The sequence below is a fragment of the Argopecten irradians genome, chromosome 12 (assembly GCF_041381155.1).
Source record: "Argopecten irradians isolate NY chromosome 12, Ai_NY, whole genome shotgun sequence".
In the NCBI taxonomy this organism is placed as follows: domain Eukaryota; kingdom Metazoa; phylum Mollusca; class Bivalvia; order Pectinida; family Pectinidae; genus Argopecten; species Argopecten irradians.
Genome location: NC_091145.1, coordinates 7,994,713 through 8,015,149, shown reverse-complemented (window position 1 = coordinate 8,015,149; position 20,437 = coordinate 7,994,713). Strand labels below are relative to the sequence as shown.

Here is a 20,437-nt window from a genome sequence, read left to right as displayed (position 1 = left end):
CCTTACCTCTAAAAGTCCTTTTTGCAGCAATGAACTTGCAACCTCTGGCAGAACCTCAGTAACATGCTTATAGGTTACCCCCTGTGATAGGTCATAAATCACCGACCTGAAATAGATATAAGTAATGAAATTAACTTCAGGTTTCGCGTTCATGGTTTTCATTACGTTGCAATTGAAGATAAGTTGATAATGGCTTTAAATCTTAATGTAATCATTCCTTCAATGCGATATAGACCGGTATATGCTACAGATACGACTCAGTTCAGTTCATTTGTTTGATATCATCATTTAAGGATGGTCCTCATTGTCTTTAAGGTTTATGAGGCTATAGTATATTCGTGTTGTGTCGCCCTGTCATAGTAATATCTTACCAAAACGTCGTTGAATACTTCGAGCGTTACATCATACATTAATTTGTCAATGTGATGAAGGCTAAATCATCCTTTATACTAACCCTTTATCATCAATAAGAAAACAGTGCTTCTTGTCTCTGATACACGGCTGAAGGATATTGCTGAATATTGCATCCATTTGTCTGATATCGACGTCGGCTGCCAACACGCCAGCGATACGACCTCTGTAACAAAGTTGTGTGTTAAAGGTACTTAAATGACGCAAATAGTTAAAATATTAAAGATCATTAATTGATTTAAAAGATATAACTACATAAAATTTACAACAACAAAAAGCCATGAAAAGCCTCTTTTGTAATATATTCAGATCGCAAACCGATTGTTAGACGCATTATATTACAGCTGATCTATATGTATGTGTGTGTTTAAAATGTGTGTGTGTGTGTTTAAATGAATGAATCCAGCGTTTATCATAATTATAATTAATTATAGAGACCTGTACGTCTATACATTATTAACACAAGTGTCCTTTATGCACTGTATATATAAAAAATACAGGAAGCTTAAAAACTTTTTAAGACGGTCATAAGTCAACATTTATAGATATTACACTTAAAATGACAGAAAAAAATGAAGATAGATCCAGAAAAACAGTTGTTACTAAAGATGTTACCTGTCCCTGAAGAAAGCTCGTGAGAGTATCATGGTGTCATTGTTTCGAAAAAGAAACATAGTTGAGTTGCTGTGTCTGACCGCCTCTTTGTACCACGAGTCAGTACGAGGATCATAAAGGTCTGATAATAACGTGCCAGGGTAGACTTGAAACACACCATTCTCTGTTCCAACGTACCTGTAGTAAAATCAATTTTCCCAAACATTAATCAAATACACAAGTATGAACTAATATTTACTTTATCAATGACATCTCATTTAATATCATCATTAACAGAATAACCTTAATTATAACGAGCCCAGGCCAGGGCTCAACGACCACCCAAGATCAGGCTGCGTTCGACATCAATTTACATGTACTCTGGTAAAAGATATAGGCACTTATCCGCCTAGCCAAAAAACAAGCTGATGGACTATGCTGCTAAAATGCTAATAACCATGTATCACCAGTAACTAAAATGTACCTCCAAAGCGTATCACTGTGAGTCGTTCGTTGTTTCGTCAGGAACAAATCGATAGCCGTTCCACTCGATACACCTAAACAAGAGAAAGGCTTGCATATACATATATAAAGCATAACTTTTTACCCCAAGAACAACCAGGGCTGCAAAAATAAGAAAAAAAAACAAAAAACAAAAAAACCACTAAAATAATCACGATTTTTAACTCCTTGTTATATGTCGTCCTTGACAATGAAGCTATTATAATAATGTCCATTTGTCATTAATCATTTGATTTAAGAATATTAAACACACTGCGTCAATAAAATACGTGTTGGTAAACATCACCAAAAGCTGTATTATCTTAGAGAACTTTTCCAACATATGAATGAAACTGAATTAATCTTTTTTGAATTAAAAAACACATTTTAAAACTTTGTTATGCGTTCAACATAAATGGATATAAATTTCAAAGCACAGAAAGAAATTGCTGTTGCACTTTGCATAACACCAAAACATCACGTCATGTACAATTTTATAAAAAACGTAACAGGTTTGACAGCAGTTAAACTTTCCCATATTCCTTATTCAGCAAAACTATCATGATTGTTATCCTGAAGCCTATCATAAAGAGAAATGCTAGAATGATCAATTCCAATTGTAAAATTGGTTTTATTGACAGACGCCTAATTGTACCTTCAACCTGTAATACATTCTGTTTGATTCGATATTATACGGCTTCATGTTATCAATACTGTGGTTTTATAAGTAATATATTGCAACTGCTGAAGGTAAAATGAACAACAATATAGTCAAGGGAATAAATATGACGTTAGTTTTGAATGTCAGTATCATGAACGTTATAAGATACATTATCCTTTAACACACAATGTCATGCTTATTAATTCCAGTATTGCATATCTAGTGGTTTTACTGTCACTAATAATTGATTTGCCATATCAAATTGTGACTTGACCTGGATTCGATGTAAGAAGTTGTGGAAACTATCATTAGGTAGATAATTATCCAGAAGAATTGTCTATATATTACTTGTTGTTGCCTTAAGTGTTCGAACAGGCTTGTATTTTGATACAAAGTTAAATTCATGATACTACATTAATATTTTGTGATATGTTATTGGATTTTAACCGTAATGTGTATGAGGATCAAACGATTCTATTTAAGTGCTATAGATTATGTTACATGTATTTTATCACATAATCCTCCTGAAGTCGCCCATGTAGTATTGTTAAATATGTCACTCAGTGTAATATCACCTGACACGCCTTTCAATGGCTGGCAATTCATTGTGTCGCCATTATTTTAATAAACAATGAAGCAAGCAACGTCAGAATCCGATTGCAATGTAGTTTCATGCATATTGTATACCAAACTGCATATCAAATTTTATGCTTGGTTATATTTACGCACTTAATGTCTTTGTTTATCGGTGCAAATTTCCCCCTTGCATATTTTTAACGGCTAGAGTATTTTTTCTCTTTTTATTTAAGGCTTACAATATACATTTTGGTGTCTTCAAACGTTTCCTTTTCCCGAGCCCAAATAACGGAATTGTCATTTACAATAATATACCTGGCAGTTTAGTAATAAAACTCCAAAGCCAGAAAAAACATATTGAAAATATAAAGCGCATGTAACGTACAAATATGACTTTTTGAAATGATAAGTACTTACCACGAAACACCGGGATTCATAGAAAAATTGATAGTGATATACTTCTCTAATAGTTGATTCCGATTGTAAATTTCAGGATTGAAACTAATATCAATCAATAGGGATCTCTAAGGCGTCAAATTAAGTATAGGTTGAAATTCAATTTCACTTTAAAGGGATGTGGTAATGCACATGTAAGATGAACTTTTGACCGCCGAATACGATTTTACGTATTTCACAAATATTAGATACATGTGTGTCTTATTATTAAAACGTCCAATGCATTGCTTACATTGCTATTTTGTCGAGGAAAATAAAACCACGAAGAAACCATCTCAATTCATACGTAGCTGCCAAGGGCAACAACTCGTTTTATTACTACTTTACTCACAGGATGCTGTTAGTGTCACCTATTGTCAGTTCTATGCTTGACGCTGCACCTGTCAGAAATAGGTATTCAACCCTAATGGTAACTGATCTAAAAAATAAAAAAGCTAAATAACGCTGGAACTTCCATTGGCGAAATAAGGAATCGTTTAGATAGAAGATTTGAACAAGTTTGAAGCTATTCCAAACTACAGCAGGGCATATAAAATATAATGATCTGGGAGAACGTCAGCATAGGCCAATAGAGTCGACCTATACACATTATCTGTTATAGACGCCTCAGTGTAATCATCGTAAATATATTTCCATCGCCAAATGGAGTTTTATATGAAACCTTCGTCAGCTGCAAACCAACAAACAATAACGGAAAAAAATATAACAAAAGTAACATTTTTACAGTATGCCATATGTTCTGGAATGGTACATATCCGCCAACGTAACAATAACCTTTTTTTAATCCATTTATTTAAACATTAATTTCTTGTTGTTGATTTAACATACTTAACCCCATTCTTCCTATTCCGAGACTGTGGAGTGTCATTCTAAATAATGACAATGTGGAATTCTTACTTACACAATATATAAGTCAAGGTAGTCTCAATATAAGATATTTAAATAACCTTCACATCTGATTAAAATATCGAATGATACCATCATTGTTACACTGAGATTAAAATCAATTAGTTGTCCTTATGTAGTCTTTTCACGACAATACTTACCCCGTGAATAAATACATTATCTTCATTGCGAACGTTAAGCCTTATAGTGGGGGAGGAGAAATAGGTTCCCATGTACCCCTCTGGCAGTTTTTTTGAAACATGGTTTTTTGGGTAACAATAACCTTACAATACTGTTCATTATTTTACACTGTGTACACCAAAAATACGCACCACACATGAACTGAGTGACTTAACATACAAGAAGTGCTATGTCATAACAAGTGTGTCATGACCTGTCTGTGCTGACTTCAGATAAAGCTTAAAGGCAGAATGAACAATATGGTCTGAAATAAAAAAAAATGACTTGGATCAAATGCACACTCTCTACGACTGACACTTACCAAATTGTGAAGCGAAGTCAGTAATATTGTCGAATAAACCTTCATCTATTAGAGACATATTTTGAATTTTAGCTGCGACATTGGACGGAAACTAAAACAGAAATATCATTGGCAATACTACAGCAGTTAAGGGGGATTGATTGTCTAGATATCGCAAGTTAAAGTAATTTTCTACAATCATAAAATACATAATAAATATGTAGAAAGACACTAAAAGTTACGTTTACATTTGCAAAAACAACAACAACAACAAAAAAAAAAAAAAAAAAAAAAAAAAAAAAAAAAAAAAAACTAGATGTCTTGCCTTTTGTTAAAATAAATATAATGCAAAAGGCAAATAAAAAACAAACGCTGACATTGTCTGGGTTATATACAAAAATGAAATGGTATGTTTGATGCCTTATTGGCCATAAAGTTGTTACATAAGTTTTTTGTGATTTATTTGATCGCGATATGTTATCCATCATGAACCATTTTTCACCAGGAATATATATAATACCAATTAAACAAGTTAAAGGGACAATTCAATCAGGCGTATTCTGTTACATAACCATAAAGTGTAAAATATAGCATAAATGTTTTGTTTTACATTCAGCAATTGCAAGTGAATATCAACATTTTGTACCAGAGTGAGACTTTCTGTCATATTACAATTATATCAACTACACTAACTTACATTAGAACTGGTTCGTATCCAATGAATGTGAAATGTTTAATGCACTCTTAGAATGAATTGCCATTTTTATGTACATGAATCAATTGTAAAAATGGCGATGATAAAAATAAAGGTTGTTATTACCAATTCAGTTCGTGATGGATTAATACGAAAACAAACGGACATTAAAAGGTGGATGGTCTGTTGATTGGATTTATCATTATTATTTAATGGCAGTCAAGCAGCTGTTTGTAATGTACTGCGTATGTGAATATCTGTATGTATGGTAAGGATGTGTTATATTCGTGTTATGTCTACTTTTGATAGTAGAACTATTACCTCTTGGTATATTGGTATCTAACTGAAGCATACCGCCGCAGATACCGAAAAGCACACACTACACAGTCATATTACACTGTCAGATCTGTTTTTTACTTTGTTTGAATAAATTAATGTCCCATTAGCAGCCAGGGTCATTTAATGACTGCATCCCATGTATTCGGTGTCTTGAGTGTTTGAAGTGAAGGTGTGCGTTTTGGGAGACTGCGGTATGTTCAAGTGAAAATTTCTGACAGACGTTAAATACATCCAATAGAAAAAAATATTAAATAAAATACATCATAAAACCTTACCCATGTAACTGCTTCGTTAGTCAACACAGGAGTACCTGCACGAATGCAAATTCGGGAATCGCCAAGTTTTAAATCCTCATAGACCATGTTCTGTAAAGTAACTCTTGTGTTTGGACCAAGGGCTGAAGTCTGAAATGAATTGCGGACAATATATCTGCGAATTTCAATAAATTTGCAAGTAACGAAAAATGGTTAATTTGTAAATCAGTGCCTTAAATTGGTCTGTACAGTGAGTATTTTTTGTATTCTATATAAACCAATTGACCAATCAAACACAATATCGACGGTTGTTTTGAGACATTAATTTAATAAGCAACCACTCCAAGACAATGAGCCATATATTCTTAATGCAAATATAATTTATATATATACATTTACAATCATGTTATCGAAAATTTATTTACAACATAAACTCAAACGTAATTCTCAGAAATTATGTAAAACACCAGCAAGTACTTTTCAAATGCGGCTTATATCTGATAGAAGAATAAATATACTTATATCCTAAGCTCAATTGCTCAAAAGGTGATACGGCTATTTACATTTCTTGACAATTTTCAAATAAACACAAAATGATTTCTGGTAATACTAATTCTATAAAACTTAGTAAGACTAGGCAGATCTCCATTCTAGTCATATGTTATGATTTTCGAGATATGATCCCACATTTTGCAGCGAATGAGAAATTGAAATTTCACTAATTATGTGACTCAGCTAATTATCCATTCTGAAGAACCGGGCCCAGGTTCTTACATTCTCATACGTCTCCATAACCTGGTGTTCACACTTCTTTAGTACAACAACAAAATGCTCCTCAAACCCGTAGACAGGAGTGTAGTAGAAACTCATAGGACAGGATTTGGAATCTTCCGCCTTTCAAGACAAGAACGCAATGGTCAATAGGTGATATATCTATATGTGTGTGTGGGATTTATGTGGTTTGAACAGTTAAGCACGACTGATTTTTCACAGAATTTATTGGTAATCGGATATTGCCTCTGTGATATTCATATATCACTAGTGTAATATTAACATTGTGAAGACTACATAAATTAAAATGAAGGATTAGAAATATTTAAAAAAAAAAAAGCTCTAATACTGTTATAAAGCATATCCTACACATTTTGTTAGTGGTAAATGTTGAAAATAATATCAAAATATACTTTTGTGGTGCATGAGTGTAATTCAAGAACAGTGTATATTTTAGAAAGACACAACAAGACTGCAGTTTTGTTCATGATCGAGTCTCGAGTTAACAAAGAACATCTCCTTTGATTCCTTCCGCCAAAAAAGCCCTAAAAAGCACAAGGGTGCACCAGTCCCAACGTTAGTGTTAAATAATATTCCAGGAAGTTATTTTTAAATATTTCAGGAAGTTATACTTAAATATTCCAGAAAGTTATACTTAAATATTCCAGAAAGTTATACTTAAATATTCCAGAAAGTTATACGCAATGGTTTTTAAATGATGTAAATTTTCGTTGCATCAAAAAAAAAAAAAAAAAAAAACGAAAACTGTATGTGCGTTCAATACCTTTTCAGTGCCTGTTGCTAAACTTTAAAATCACTGGTTAGCAATGTTTTAATAAGAATTTCCTAATGGCTGCATCGATCAAGGATCCACCCACGACATTCAAGTAATAATCAAAATAGTCATAAACCCTTACAATTGAGCCAGATAAGCATTTTCAAACTGACATCACAAAGGTAATTCTGGTAAGTTAAAGCGTTTCTCGAAAGGCTAATTAGAATAAGATATTGCTGCTACAATATTGAAAATATCACTCTCTTTATAGCAATATGACGGCAATCGACAGACATATAAATTAGATACCAATTTAGCTGAAGGTAAACCGACACCTTCATCATTGCTAATCATTCTCATGATTTGTAGCAGTAATACAGATATAGTTATATCTTCTTGGTTCCCACTTCACTCAGATTTCATGACTTTGCATTAATCAAGAAGAACAGGATATCATTGCTACAGATATGGAACAGTATACAGAGGTTGACTGGGGCTGAGGGCAACAGATGATTTGTTGCACCAAAGACAAACTGTTGCCCGAGGCCGAAGGTCATTCCGGTCCAACAGCATATTTCAATAGTCGATTTAAACAGTTCTTTGGACCGCTCGAAGGAATAGTTAATTTATTGGGATTTTTGGCAAAAGAGTTTATATGGGAACTATTTTATAGGGGTATAACAATTTACGCTACTGTAAACCAGCTTATTTCGCGGCTATTATATTGTAAATGTTTGTAAAAATTTTTCACTGAGATTGAATTGAAAAGTCGGGCTAAGAAGTCGGTAAAATGTTGTTTTATATCTAGTTTTGTTATCGAAAAAAAAGATAAATTTCTCGTCAAAATCGATCTACAGAAGTTTAAACATATAATTGGCATCATAAAGAGTCCATCCCGCTGGCTATGTCCTTGTTGAAATTTCCACGCAGCCTCGCTTGAAATGATTTGCGAATTTATTTTTAGAACTGTGTTGGATACTCGGGGTTTTTCTGTAATTTCAATTGTCAAAACTGGACAACATAGGCAGAACATGACCGTCGTTTTAATATGTAAGGAATGGCAATGAATTAATTTAGACTTAATCTCTTTACTTGAATATTCATTTTTAGTATCGCGGATACAAAATTGAATGGAAATACATATTTATTAGCGGGGATACACGAGGATAAAATAAAACTTAGTTTATAATATTTGAAGAAACATGTTCGTAAGTAGCAGTGATAACCTACACATTTGAAAATAAGTTTAGTAAGAATAAGCAATAAGTGGATATTGTGAACGGATTTTGTTTTGTACTAACACTGCTTGTATGGCGTCCCATCACTCCACGAGATATGTTGTAAACAGCTTCGTCGTTCAAAGAAGGCTCAAGATCCCGGATGTGAAACAACTTACTTCCCTCCTTGTATTGTGGTCTTCTGAGCAACGGGTGCCATATAATTGTACCTTAGGGGAGACACTGCATATTGTATATTTTTGAATATAGTATTGCGGTTTCATCCGCATATTTCATTACAACACTCAGTACTAATTAAGCCTATATTCAAGTGGCAGGCCGATAAAAGGTTTACCGTTATCAGTACCATATCATCAATTAAGTTGTGTTATTACTGTATATAGTACAAAACCTGACCACCCGGTCAACACAATGTAGCATCCACTGTTTGAAATTAACATCAACTGAGAGATGGTAAAGGTGTTTATAATGGTTTGAAGACCATTTAACACTATATATTAGCTGTATTCTGATTTTTAATTATTCTCATTAGTAAATACATCGTCATGTGGATGGCGATATTTAAAACATGGCTATGATGTCATCTTTTGTTGTCGCCACTGCTTTATTTAGACTATTGTTTTGGTACTTGTTCTGTCTGTAAATTAGTACACTTTTTACTGTACATTAGTTTACCTGTAGCTGTAGATTAGTTTCAACTAATCTACTGGTCCAGGTAAACTAATGTACATTGAAAGGTAGAGAGCAACACTGCATACAGCATTGTGAAATAAATCATATCAAATTAAACAATGTAATACAAAACTTCACATCATTACACATTTTCGTTTTATTTGTTGATTCGTAGACATCGGCATAAATCCAATCAAATCAACCACAACGCTAAATCAATCCTTATGTTGAAAATCCAAACTCGTTAGTACATGTATTTCGACAGCACAGGTATTCCTACAATGATGTTTTGATTTAAAATGCACTTTCTTTCTTTGAAAATTTAATGGTTTCGTATTATTTTTTGTCCCAATAATTTTACTGTTTTCAATTTACTTCACTTCTTGAATACATACACGTAATACATAAATCCACGTTTCCCGAATTGAATACTTTCAAAATTAATACGTTTCCATGGTAGTCCTCTATTTTTCGTGTATTTCTGACGTCTGTTTCTGACGTAAACAGCAATTCAATTAATATATCATAAAATAAACTCCCTTAATGGAAATTCGATATTTATTTTAGATAGTTTGACTTCATAAAGTACTTATCTGCATTATCTGCCATTTTGCCTCCACTCAGAATGAAGAGAATTCAGACTCACAAAAAATTCTCTGGTAATAACATCAGTATGGATTTTCATGAAAAATTCATGAAATTCATGCATGACCAGAGCAGACAGATTATTACTGCGTTGGCATGTTAAGTGTCAAAGGTGATTGAAGGCCTTACCTGTAGCTGTAGATTAGTTACACAATAGCCATGGTTAGTACTGTATATCAGAATGCCATGTTTTAAGTAAGAGAAACACCTCAAACTGTAGATTCGTCAAGATTATGACCAATGTTCGGCCTTCCGGGCCTCGCATTGTCCATTATCTTGACTATTCTACAGTTTTCGGTGTTTCTCCTATACTTACCTAATAGTTGAGTACTGAAATGTTTTGATATAGCACAGGGTTTTGATCACTTAGTAGCTAGCAAGTGAATAAATTATTTAACGAGATTATATACCTCCACTTCCGGTAACAAACACATAACTGTCATTAGTCCCTGATCCAAATTGATGGACATCGTACAGTAAACGTTCCAGGGAGAGGTCCAAGGCCACAACTCCTACAAAGTCACCGTCGGCACCGGAAACTGGAAGTCCAAGTGTCACCACGTGACCTAAACATAAGGTGGCAGAAAAATATATACAAATTAGTCCAATATTTCAACAGAAATTGGTATGTAACATGAAAAAAAATATTGAAAAAGGGATGTGAATGATCTACTAAAGAATGTGATTAATAATTGTTATTGTATAATTTTTGCGATAGGGTTTTGGCATTTTATTTTAATGAACTTACCGAGCGCATGTTTGACATACGGTAGACTGATTGTTGGTGTGGTAAGGTTCACCTTTGGTAAGTGTGTATAATAAACACCAAGGATACTATTTAGGTGTCTCCCATCCGCATCGGAAATAAAGGTAATATACCCCGGTGGTCCCGCTGGAGTGTCCGGAAAATCCTTCATTTCAACAGATATGGGGGGTTTATACAGTAGAGGAAGTGAAAACATAGAGGTGTATATATGTGGTACAGTAAGGTCAAAAGTAATACATTTTATATTCAGTTAATGCATATTTATTGCATATCGCAAGGAGACAATATCTTAAGGATGTACTCATCTGAGAAGTCAAAATTTTCTTGTATTAAACTTTTTTTCTCATATAGATTTAGGAGTTCATGCCATAAAAGAAAATAGAAGAAAAAACATATGTCCGTGTGCTCTTTTTTGAGCTATTGTCATCCAAAGATACCTAATTGACAAAATATTAGATTTTATGGGAATTTTGCCGTTTTGACCATATACACAATAGATTAAAGCCATAATTTCCGAATGAGGTGTTTGATATGTATAGATGTTTGTAGAATTTATTTTCTAGTAGTCTTCTTTAAAAATATACCAGTTTTGATCAATAAGACTTACATTTTTTCTCAGAATAACAACATATGCTACCCCTACCCCTTAATTTTGAGCTTCAAAATGCACCATTTTCAGCAATTTTTGCCAAATTTAGCCCTTTATAGAAAAAGTTCTGGTATTAAACTTTTGTTAATATTTTGCATATCAACAGGGAAAGGGTTGTTCTTTCCAAATCAGGCAGAAAAATGGGGGGTCCGTGTGCTTACTTTTTTGCCCCATTTGAATATTTGTTATTTTTCAGTATTTTCGAGTAAAAAATAATTGTGCTCAAATTACCATTATATGTAAAAATAAAGAGACAAAAGTGTATCATATCACACATTAATGCTCAATATTTTAATAACCACGAACCCAGTAAAGATTTACAGCAAAAATTACCTCGATACAGCTAAAAATACTGGCGCAGTGATGATTTAAGTAAACACAATTTCAGTAAAAAATGGTAAAACTGTGGCTCTACTCAAAGCGAAAAAAGACACAATTTCAAAATGGCCGCCAAATGGGCCATTTCTTAAAATCCCCATATAAAAAAATCTACTAAAGCTAGAAATGTAATTTTTTGACAAAATTTGCAACTGGTATCTTCCTACAGATATTGATAGATTTTATTTGAAAATCTCATAACTTCTTTGATCTTTGTCGAAACGAGACTTCATCGGGACTGAAACCTCAGAAGAATACAACCTTAATTATCCATGTGAAATAAATTTTGCATTCGTGGGGAGAATGTCCCCATATTGTCAATTGCCAGTGTCTGGTTATTCATTCTAAAAGCATATTTGACCTCGAAATATAATCCTGCACTAAAAAGCTATTATGCAGTACCAGAATATGATACCAAATATATGTGGTGTTATTAATCAAAATTAAGTTCATGTTATAGTTATGAACTAGATATTATGTGTATGTATAATCCCATTACCTTCCATTTCAGAACATCGGGTGAACTCCCTGGGGGATTAAGAAGTCCATTGTTTTGATCAGCCAGTTTCATTAATATTTGAATATTAAGGTTGGCATTTTTACCGTTAAAGAGTTCCCATCCTAACGCATACAGGAACACGTGCACGCTATTGTTCTGAAATCACGAAAAACAATTGTGTTATTAAAGACTCACTACCTTTCCGGAGCAGTATCTAAAGGTTTCTAAAAACATTCATAACATAAGAGAATATATATCGATGGCCTAAGATGAGGTTACAACATGAAGTTTATGCAAGATATCCTGCGTAATATATGATAACAGTTGGGTTTCATTTCGCTGTTTTGCCTTCTGGCACAGTGTGAATCAACTACCGCACGGTATTTAGGACGCCGGCTGGAAACATAAGACGACCTGCGTTATGAAAATTAACATTTTATTTGTCTAAATTAAATTGTTCAGAAGGTGATGATAAGTGTAGCATTACCGGTAAGTTGATAACTTTTGCGACTTTATAAAATTATCAATCTCGTTTTACATTTCTATTTTAAAAATTAAAAGCTGTTTCGGAAAGGTAGTGGGCCTTTAAGTTGATTGGTTGGTTGTTTTATAAAAAATATATCAATGGCCAGGTTAATTAAAGAACGAGCTGCTGTGTTTGCAATGTGTATATTTTATGTTGCTGCGATTTTCGTGTTGTGTCTCATTACAATAGTGGAAACTCTTGTCCAATTTATAGTGCTGTCTCCCTGAAGCATACCACCAGGTCACATTATACTATTTCTGATATAGCATATGCCTAGATATATCGTTGTCCTATATTTTTCTAATGAAACTCAATTATATATAAATAATTATGCATTGATACCGTATATTTACCTACCTCACAAAGATTCAAACGGAAATGCTTCATTGGTGGTATGAACGGACATGTTTATAACGAAATACACACATGCGTATGCTGTTGAATACTTTCAATATCTTGACTTTACATGCCAGGTCATAAGCAATATCCCCTTAACTTGAAAATTGGTGGAAAGTATTTGATTCTTGTTTCATAGTGTCGACAGAGTTTGTGTAACATTGCCATGCTTTTTTTAAATTTCAAATAGTTCTGCTTGGACTCAGATAATTTGAAAATGTAAACCTTTGACGTCTAAATTGACATCTCTTGAATTCCAAATCCCACTTCACATATCGAATTTCATGGACATACACAATAAATTAGCTGAATGCCTATTCAACAAAACTTTCGAGAATAAGTACAGGTGACGCTACGTGTCATAAGCTGGTTTGGTATTTAATTTGTCTGTGAAACATTTTGTATCGTCTAGTATCATATTGCTCTGTACAGACCATTAAAAGCTAACAAACACGTGGGCGAGGATAATGTCAAACGTTTTGTATTTAAAACTTGATTTTGTGCAATTGAACGTAGTGCTCGAACTATTATGCCTGTCTTTGGAATGGAGTCTGTGTACATCGGCTAAGCGGAACTTCGAAATTAACAAGGCAGCTCCTCATCCTTTAAATTGTAACAATAGGCAATGATTTATTGCATCAGCACGCGTCATCAAAAAACATGTCAGCGATGTCTTACTATAAAAAATAACTTCGAATTTTTTTTATTTAACTGCTGATAACTGGTATGGTGAAAATTCCAAGCGGCTGTTCGTACAAACGCGTGTATTGCTTGTTTATAGCTGATAAATAAAAAGTTCTTATGATATAAGTTGGTTAATGCGTATGTCTTTTATGGTATATTGAGATGAGTAACCGATGCATATACTCCGACGATAATGCAAGCAAGAGATTAGGTTTGTCAGTCAATGTTTATTTAGTGTCAAACAATTGGAACTAAAATTATTCAACTGCCGGAAAATGTAGTTTATATGACTCATTCGTATCCGTTGAAAAAGACCACACATTCAGTTGTTACCTGTATAATATGGATTTTTGTAGTCTGTTATACAAATTTGAAGACCAGTATTACAATGTGGCGTCTAAAACTTTCGTTTTTTGGCGAATTAACTTGCTACAATACAGTTAAGTTTTATTAATTTCGATGTGATAATATGTAAGTATTTGTGAAAAACGTCTTCTTGCATCAAAACAGATTTATGTACGTTCGCCAATACTGTATGATTAATAGATATATTTCTGTTTTGTAATATCATCTTGTTATTAGAGTTACACTCCTTAGAATAAAGGATGCAAATTATAAATGCATCTGCTTAGTTTAAGCTTCTTGTACATAACAGATGTATGGAAAAAATAAATATATCTGACTATAGGTTAAACATTCTGTACATTACAGACATTGCAAATTGTAAAAACATCTGCCTACTAGGTTAAACATCCTGTAACATTTCTTTTTTTCACTTGCCGTACCCGTGGTTCGTTAATTGTGACGTATTAAGGAATATACGACAGGTAGGGGGCGTTATTATCAGTCATAGCGTGGGAATTTACAAGAGTTTCATAACAACTAAAGACTGTTTGTCGGTGTCTATTTGAGTGTTTAACATTATGCAAAACAATGTAATTATTTTTTATCTCGAACCATTTTCAACGGTATACTGACAGTAGCCCTTAATCGTAGCATATATTTCTACCACTAATGAAAAAATAAACTACAAATATTTAACAAATGTTTATCATAGTAATTCAAAAATTCAACATGGATTTTGCTTAGTTTTTTTATTCCTTGTGCTTGAAGATGACCGATAATTCACCAAAGACAAAATCATAGATATGTTTTTACATATCAAGTACAATGAACTGGTACATTTGAAACTTAAAACAAGTCAACCGAATGCTATTCAACAGGGTCGATGAAAACTTATTTCAAAGTTAAATAATTGATTTATTTGATAAATGGACCTTGTGATACAACTATATAATAATCAATAAAATATGAAACTTAACCATTGCGTTTTGACCGTCGAGGATTGCCTGAAGTAACTTTTTATGTGGAGGGTTCTCAGTCGGAATGCCATCTGTTAGCATCAGAATAATGTCCTCAGAATCTTCGAACTGAGACTGAAATTGAAAACCAAAACAACGTTAAACAGCTGATAGGAACATCTCTTATTACATATTACAGGCATTTCTACACACTGGATAATTAATATAATACTACTAAAACTGTATTGCCCCTAGGATATATCCGTCTTCATTAATGTGATTGTTTATGATATTTAAGGAATAATGTCATTTATTATAAAGGGATAAATGCAAACTGGGTTCGCATAGCATATTCTCACAAAAGTTGCGAACTATTTGTGTTCATTACACGATGAAATTAAAACAAAATAGTGACATGTGGGTGTATATAATTTTTCAGACTACTTGATAAAACAAAAGTAGTTTCAATATACGATTCCATTGTTGTTGCAAGGTTTTTTTTAAATTAATACGCAACATTGATATATATGGTTATGCCACGATAAAGTCAGGCTTTTGAGAAGACATTATGTCCTACCTCCAACCCACATTTATCAACTATCACGATTAACATGATCGTAGGAGTGAGAATATAATCCACGAAATAAATGGAACACATACAATGTCATGAAACGTTTTACCAACCGGAAATCTTTGTTTCGTAGCTGACAGCAATTTGAATGCCTCTGTGAAAGCTTCCTTGAAGTACGTGTTATCTGAAAATATCATTGTTCAATTTGGTGGTCAATTTCTTGTCCAATAAAATCAATGGCATATTCAGAGTATCGGCCAGTTCCTAGTGAACTTATTTCTCTGGATGACGTTCGGCAATGTAATACAAAGACTATTGTTGATATAAAGCGACTTAAAATTGCGCAAAAAAATTATTGATTTATAAAAGTTTATTGCCCTATTAAAGTAATAAAATTATGGAGACCTACTTTTTATTCATTATTTTTTTAAAAAGAAAAACACATAACAGATAATCAAATGAACACATTATGTTAGCTGTGGGGCCCTTGCCACCTACATTGTGTTTTATAGCTGTACAGGTTTTCTACCACTCCGTACATTCTTCATCTAATATTAGTTTTGTAATTCATTTTGTAGACACTCATTCCAATAAAACATCGATATCTCTTTAGATATTTCCGCTCCCTTATTGTTTTTCAAGCTTATATCCTTTAGAAAAGGAAAAGTCATTAAAACTTTCTCTTATTAATTATCACGTCCTTGACGGAAATGCAAGACCCGTATTCTTGTTTCTGGATATCGAATATGAATGTTTTTCTGAAGGACGCTATTAATTGGGTGGACCATATATTGCAGCGTAATTGCTTTCCACCCACGTACTCATTATCATCCAGGGTCAATTAAAAGCCGACTCATCTGTATAAGTGTTTTCTGTACAGATGTTTGTATGATATGGGAGCCTGTGGTATATTAATGTTTGTATGATGTTGGAGACTGTGGTATATTAAAGATGCTCCACCGCCGACAGAGCATAATGATATTCATCATTCGAACAAGAATTTGTGTTTAATCGTGTATATATATATGCCTAATTAACACAAAAAATAATATAAGATAATTATTTCGCCTTTGATGCATGCACAAACAGTAGTTCCTTTCATATAGAATATAGTGCCAGGGAATGTTTTCGGGATCCAATTAATTATTTATATTATTTTTAACTTGAAGTAACATTAGAAGCTCACACTTTTCAATGGTGGTAATGGTGTAAAGAAAGTACCTTTTGTAACAGACGAAAAATACTAAATCGTCTGCTCCTGTTTTTGATAGTGAAAAAATACCATTTGTCAGCGGTGGAGCATCTTTAATGTTTGTATGATATGGGCGACTGTGGTATATTATTGTTTGTATGATGTCGGAGACTGTGGTATATTAATGTTTGTATGATGTGTGGTATATTCGTGATGAGTCTCCTTGTAACAGTGGAACTCTGCATTTTCAGCCGAAGATATCAAAACAGCACAATCTCATTCGGTGGTCGCATTGTACTGAGAACAGGCAAACCAGTCATCCGACTCCCTATATGCAGAAACTAGTACATGCGTCTAGGTCATGCGACAGAACCCAGAGCCTTCATAACAGGGGCAAGTGCTAAACAAATGTTGAAAATTATAGTCTAGCACATTTATTTTCGATTTCAGGAAGGAAGGTGGTGTATGATGGCGCACGTTACTTATGTTTAGTTTATGGTATCACATTTGTTATACCAAATACATGTTCTATTGGATGCTAAAATAAAAATTCACAAGTACCATCAAACTAGCGACACTTACCATTATTTATGTAAAGGATATTTTCCGTGTATGCATTTTATCCTTTTTTAGCAAATGAGACATATCTAAGAATTAAAAACGTACACATTTCACACATAAGATAACATAGTGAGATAAGGGGTCTACGTTGTATAATGATTACAATAATTCATTGGAGATACGAGATCATCATATGACATACTTTGAAGGACGATCTTTTCGATGAAGTCTTTCAGAAGTGCCTTGTTGTGCTCGCTTGCCTTGCCCATGTGTGTTCCAAGACAACTAGGGGGACTCCGTGTATGGTCACCGAACGAGAGTACCCCGACCTGAAAATTAACATGATTATGAAAATGTATCAAATGTATTCTTACATAATTCATATTCTTTTCCTTTTGTGAATTAAATGTCGAGCTCTCAATTTCATGCTGGTATGGAAAGATCGGTAATATCAGATGGTCATTGATAAAATGTATGCAGTCAACAGATATCAAACAATATCCAAAAGAATGTTTCACGAATCACTTTACCCCTAGTAACGAAACCGGATATCGTCCGCATCTCCTGTCCAGGTAACCATCCTAAAATACTTCAGTGCAACTTTGCGGTAATGGTGGGGACTATGTGTAAATATTTCTAAACATAAACATCGTGTATAAATTTAAATGATACCTTCAAATTTGCATTACTTTTGTCATAAAATAGAATGGATATTATTTGGTTTATGAGGTTTTAATTTTTTTTCATCCTTAAAGTATTGCTTTTGTTAATGTGATATCATTCTTTAAGTATGTCAGATCGTCATTGTCGTCGGATTTTGTCCACGTGTGGTCTCCCTAGCACATATAAGATTATTGTTTTTATGATATCTATTTATCTCAAATATCCGTTTGGCATATATTGATAAAATCATGTTTAGAATTAAAATGAACAACTGCGTGAATTATAATCAGTGCTATCTATGTAAAATCAGTTTTCTATATAATCTTAATCAAATCTCATTCTGTGTAAAGAATCCTCCCCTGAAAGATTCTTAGACTGACTGGTATTACAGTTTTGATCAGCCACAACCGTAACGGCATGCTTTGACAAAACTAGTAAAGGGATTCAAGAACCCCAGCAGTTGATAAGACACTTATAGGTTTTCTTATTTATACTTTTGCCACCACGATATGCCATTGTTAGCGCATGTTGCTTGGCAACAACAAAATACCCACTTATGTATCCATGTAACCCGGGATGCTAATTTGCACATTGAATTTGGAAACACTTTTCTTGTAATAAGCAATATTTATGTATCAGCTTTATTCTTTGGATCTTTTCACCATCCTTTGATATTTATTACTGCGCAAATTATAAGCAAATATATCGCCGTCATATTGAACAATTTGTAAGCTTTCAGATATGGTGTATTACAATGTAAAACAAGCTAGAAAAAAACCTGCAGCATTTAAATACAAACAAGTATCTTGTAAAGGTTAATGTCATATTACCAGTCCAGGTTATCTTAGGATAGCCTCGATCTCTCATGTATGCGATGTGCTGCGCGTGATACATTTGTCTCCACAACTGGCATAACTATCATGAGACGCACGTGTTATAACAATATTATGACGTCAACGTAATTATGACGTTGCATACTTGTTTTGGCAGACGGAAATATTATATCCAAGCTCGTTTTAAGACTTAAATAGAAACAGAATTTTTGTTCATGTTTCCATAGCAATAATAATGTGAGAAATATAATCTTACACTCGTTACCACTTCATGGAACTTTAATTGAAAAAAAATATCATGCTATATTATAAAGATAGATTAATTAATGGCATAGCCATTAATGTAAGATCGACTTTTATTTATAAGACATTCATTTCCCTTGATGTCAGCTTACTCACGTGATCTGTCGGACTAAGCGTATCTATGACAGTGCGAGCAGCATCCTTCGCCACATCAAGTCTATGTGGAGTGTCCATGTGTCCTAGGCCCCCAATGTTCCATGCCATAGATCCACTTGCGTCTATTAGTATGATCACGTTCTTCTTTTTGGGAGATGCCGTTAGTACATACCAGTTACTGGAAATATGCATTGGTAAAATTGGGAATAATTTAGAAAAGTAAAGTGCAGTATTAAGTTTTAAACTAGGGGGAGATCTAGTAAAGAACTCTGCTGAGAAAGTCTTATCAGCAACTTAGGGTCTGGTGGCCAGTCTAGTTCAAATATTTAGTTACAGAATTCACAGTCAAAAAAGACCTATAAATAAACATTTTGTCAAAAAGTTAAATAAGGCGGAAAATTTAAAATATCTTCCAGGTGATGTGCTGCAGACAAATAATGATAAGCGTACACACGTACGGTTTTAAACACAATCAATTAAAGAGATTTTGTCTAAATATATATAAATGAACGAAAAACGTGACACTGTACCTGTATGGGATATGTAAAAAGAAATAACAATATAATAGAATTTAATTGCACATTATAACTCATTCCTCTATAGTAATACACTTTAAATGCCTCGATCAGGTCACATGATTTTAAGGAAATTGATAATTCTGCAGACTTACGACTGGGAATTTCTATCCATCCAACTGACTTTGAATAAAAATCTCAACTACATGTTAAACAAATCAACAAAACAAATAAAAATGAAGTTTTAACGAGTCATTTGAAGTTTACTCATGCGTACATGTTAAAGTACCACTGGCGTAGGGCTACAATATTCCAGGTCCGTATTTCACGACAGTAATACGATTATGTGTAACATTAAAGTAATATGTGCCGTATTTTACATACTCACCAATCACGATAAGCTTTTAATATGTTATTCATCACCAAAAATTACCAACTTTTTGAAAATTACAGTGCTTTCAATGCATAGGTTTTAATTTTACATGTACAAATAAGAGCTGAAAATGATTTTTGGCAGTACTGCCAAAAATCATTTATTTACATCAATAGTG

At 33.4% G+C, this 20,437-nt stretch overlaps 1 protein-coding gene across 1 annotated transcript in view; it reads right to left on the bottom strand.

The window, feature by feature from the left end:
- LOC138336513 (uncharacterized) overlaps window positions 1–19,525 on the bottom strand; it is a 70,063-nt gene extending 50,538 nt beyond the window's left edge. Inside the window, exons 1-15 of the mRNA XM_069286020.1 lie at window positions 19,372–19,525; window positions 17,679–17,805; window positions 15,837–15,907; window positions 15,174–15,287; window positions 12,246–12,401; window positions 10,702–10,864; window positions 10,364–10,519; window positions 8,700–8,845; window positions 6,627–6,746; window positions 5,874–6,002; window positions 4,587–4,677; window positions 1,490–1,562; window positions 1,027–1,203; window positions 455–577; window positions 7–106 (exon numbers count right to left, since the gene is read on the bottom strand). Coding sequence (XP_069142121.1) covers window positions 7–106; window positions 455–577; window positions 1,027–1,203; window positions 1,490–1,562; window positions 4,587–4,677; window positions 5,874–6,002; window positions 6,627–6,746; window positions 8,700–8,845; window positions 10,364–10,519; window positions 10,702–10,864; window positions 12,246–12,401; window positions 15,174–15,287; window positions 15,837–15,907; window positions 17,679–17,805; window positions 19,372–19,479 — 1,854 coding nt within the window. The 5' untranslated portion in view covers window positions 19,480–19,525. The remainder of the gene's footprint in view (window positions 1–6; window positions 107–454; window positions 578–1,026; window positions 1,204–1,489; window positions 1,563–4,586; window positions 4,678–5,873; window positions 6,003–6,626; window positions 6,747–8,699; window positions 8,846–10,363; window positions 10,520–10,701; window positions 10,865–12,245; window positions 12,402–15,173; window positions 15,288–15,836; window positions 15,908–17,678; window positions 17,806–19,371) is intronic.
- Between the last annotated feature and the right edge of the window lie 912 nt (window positions 19,526–20,437).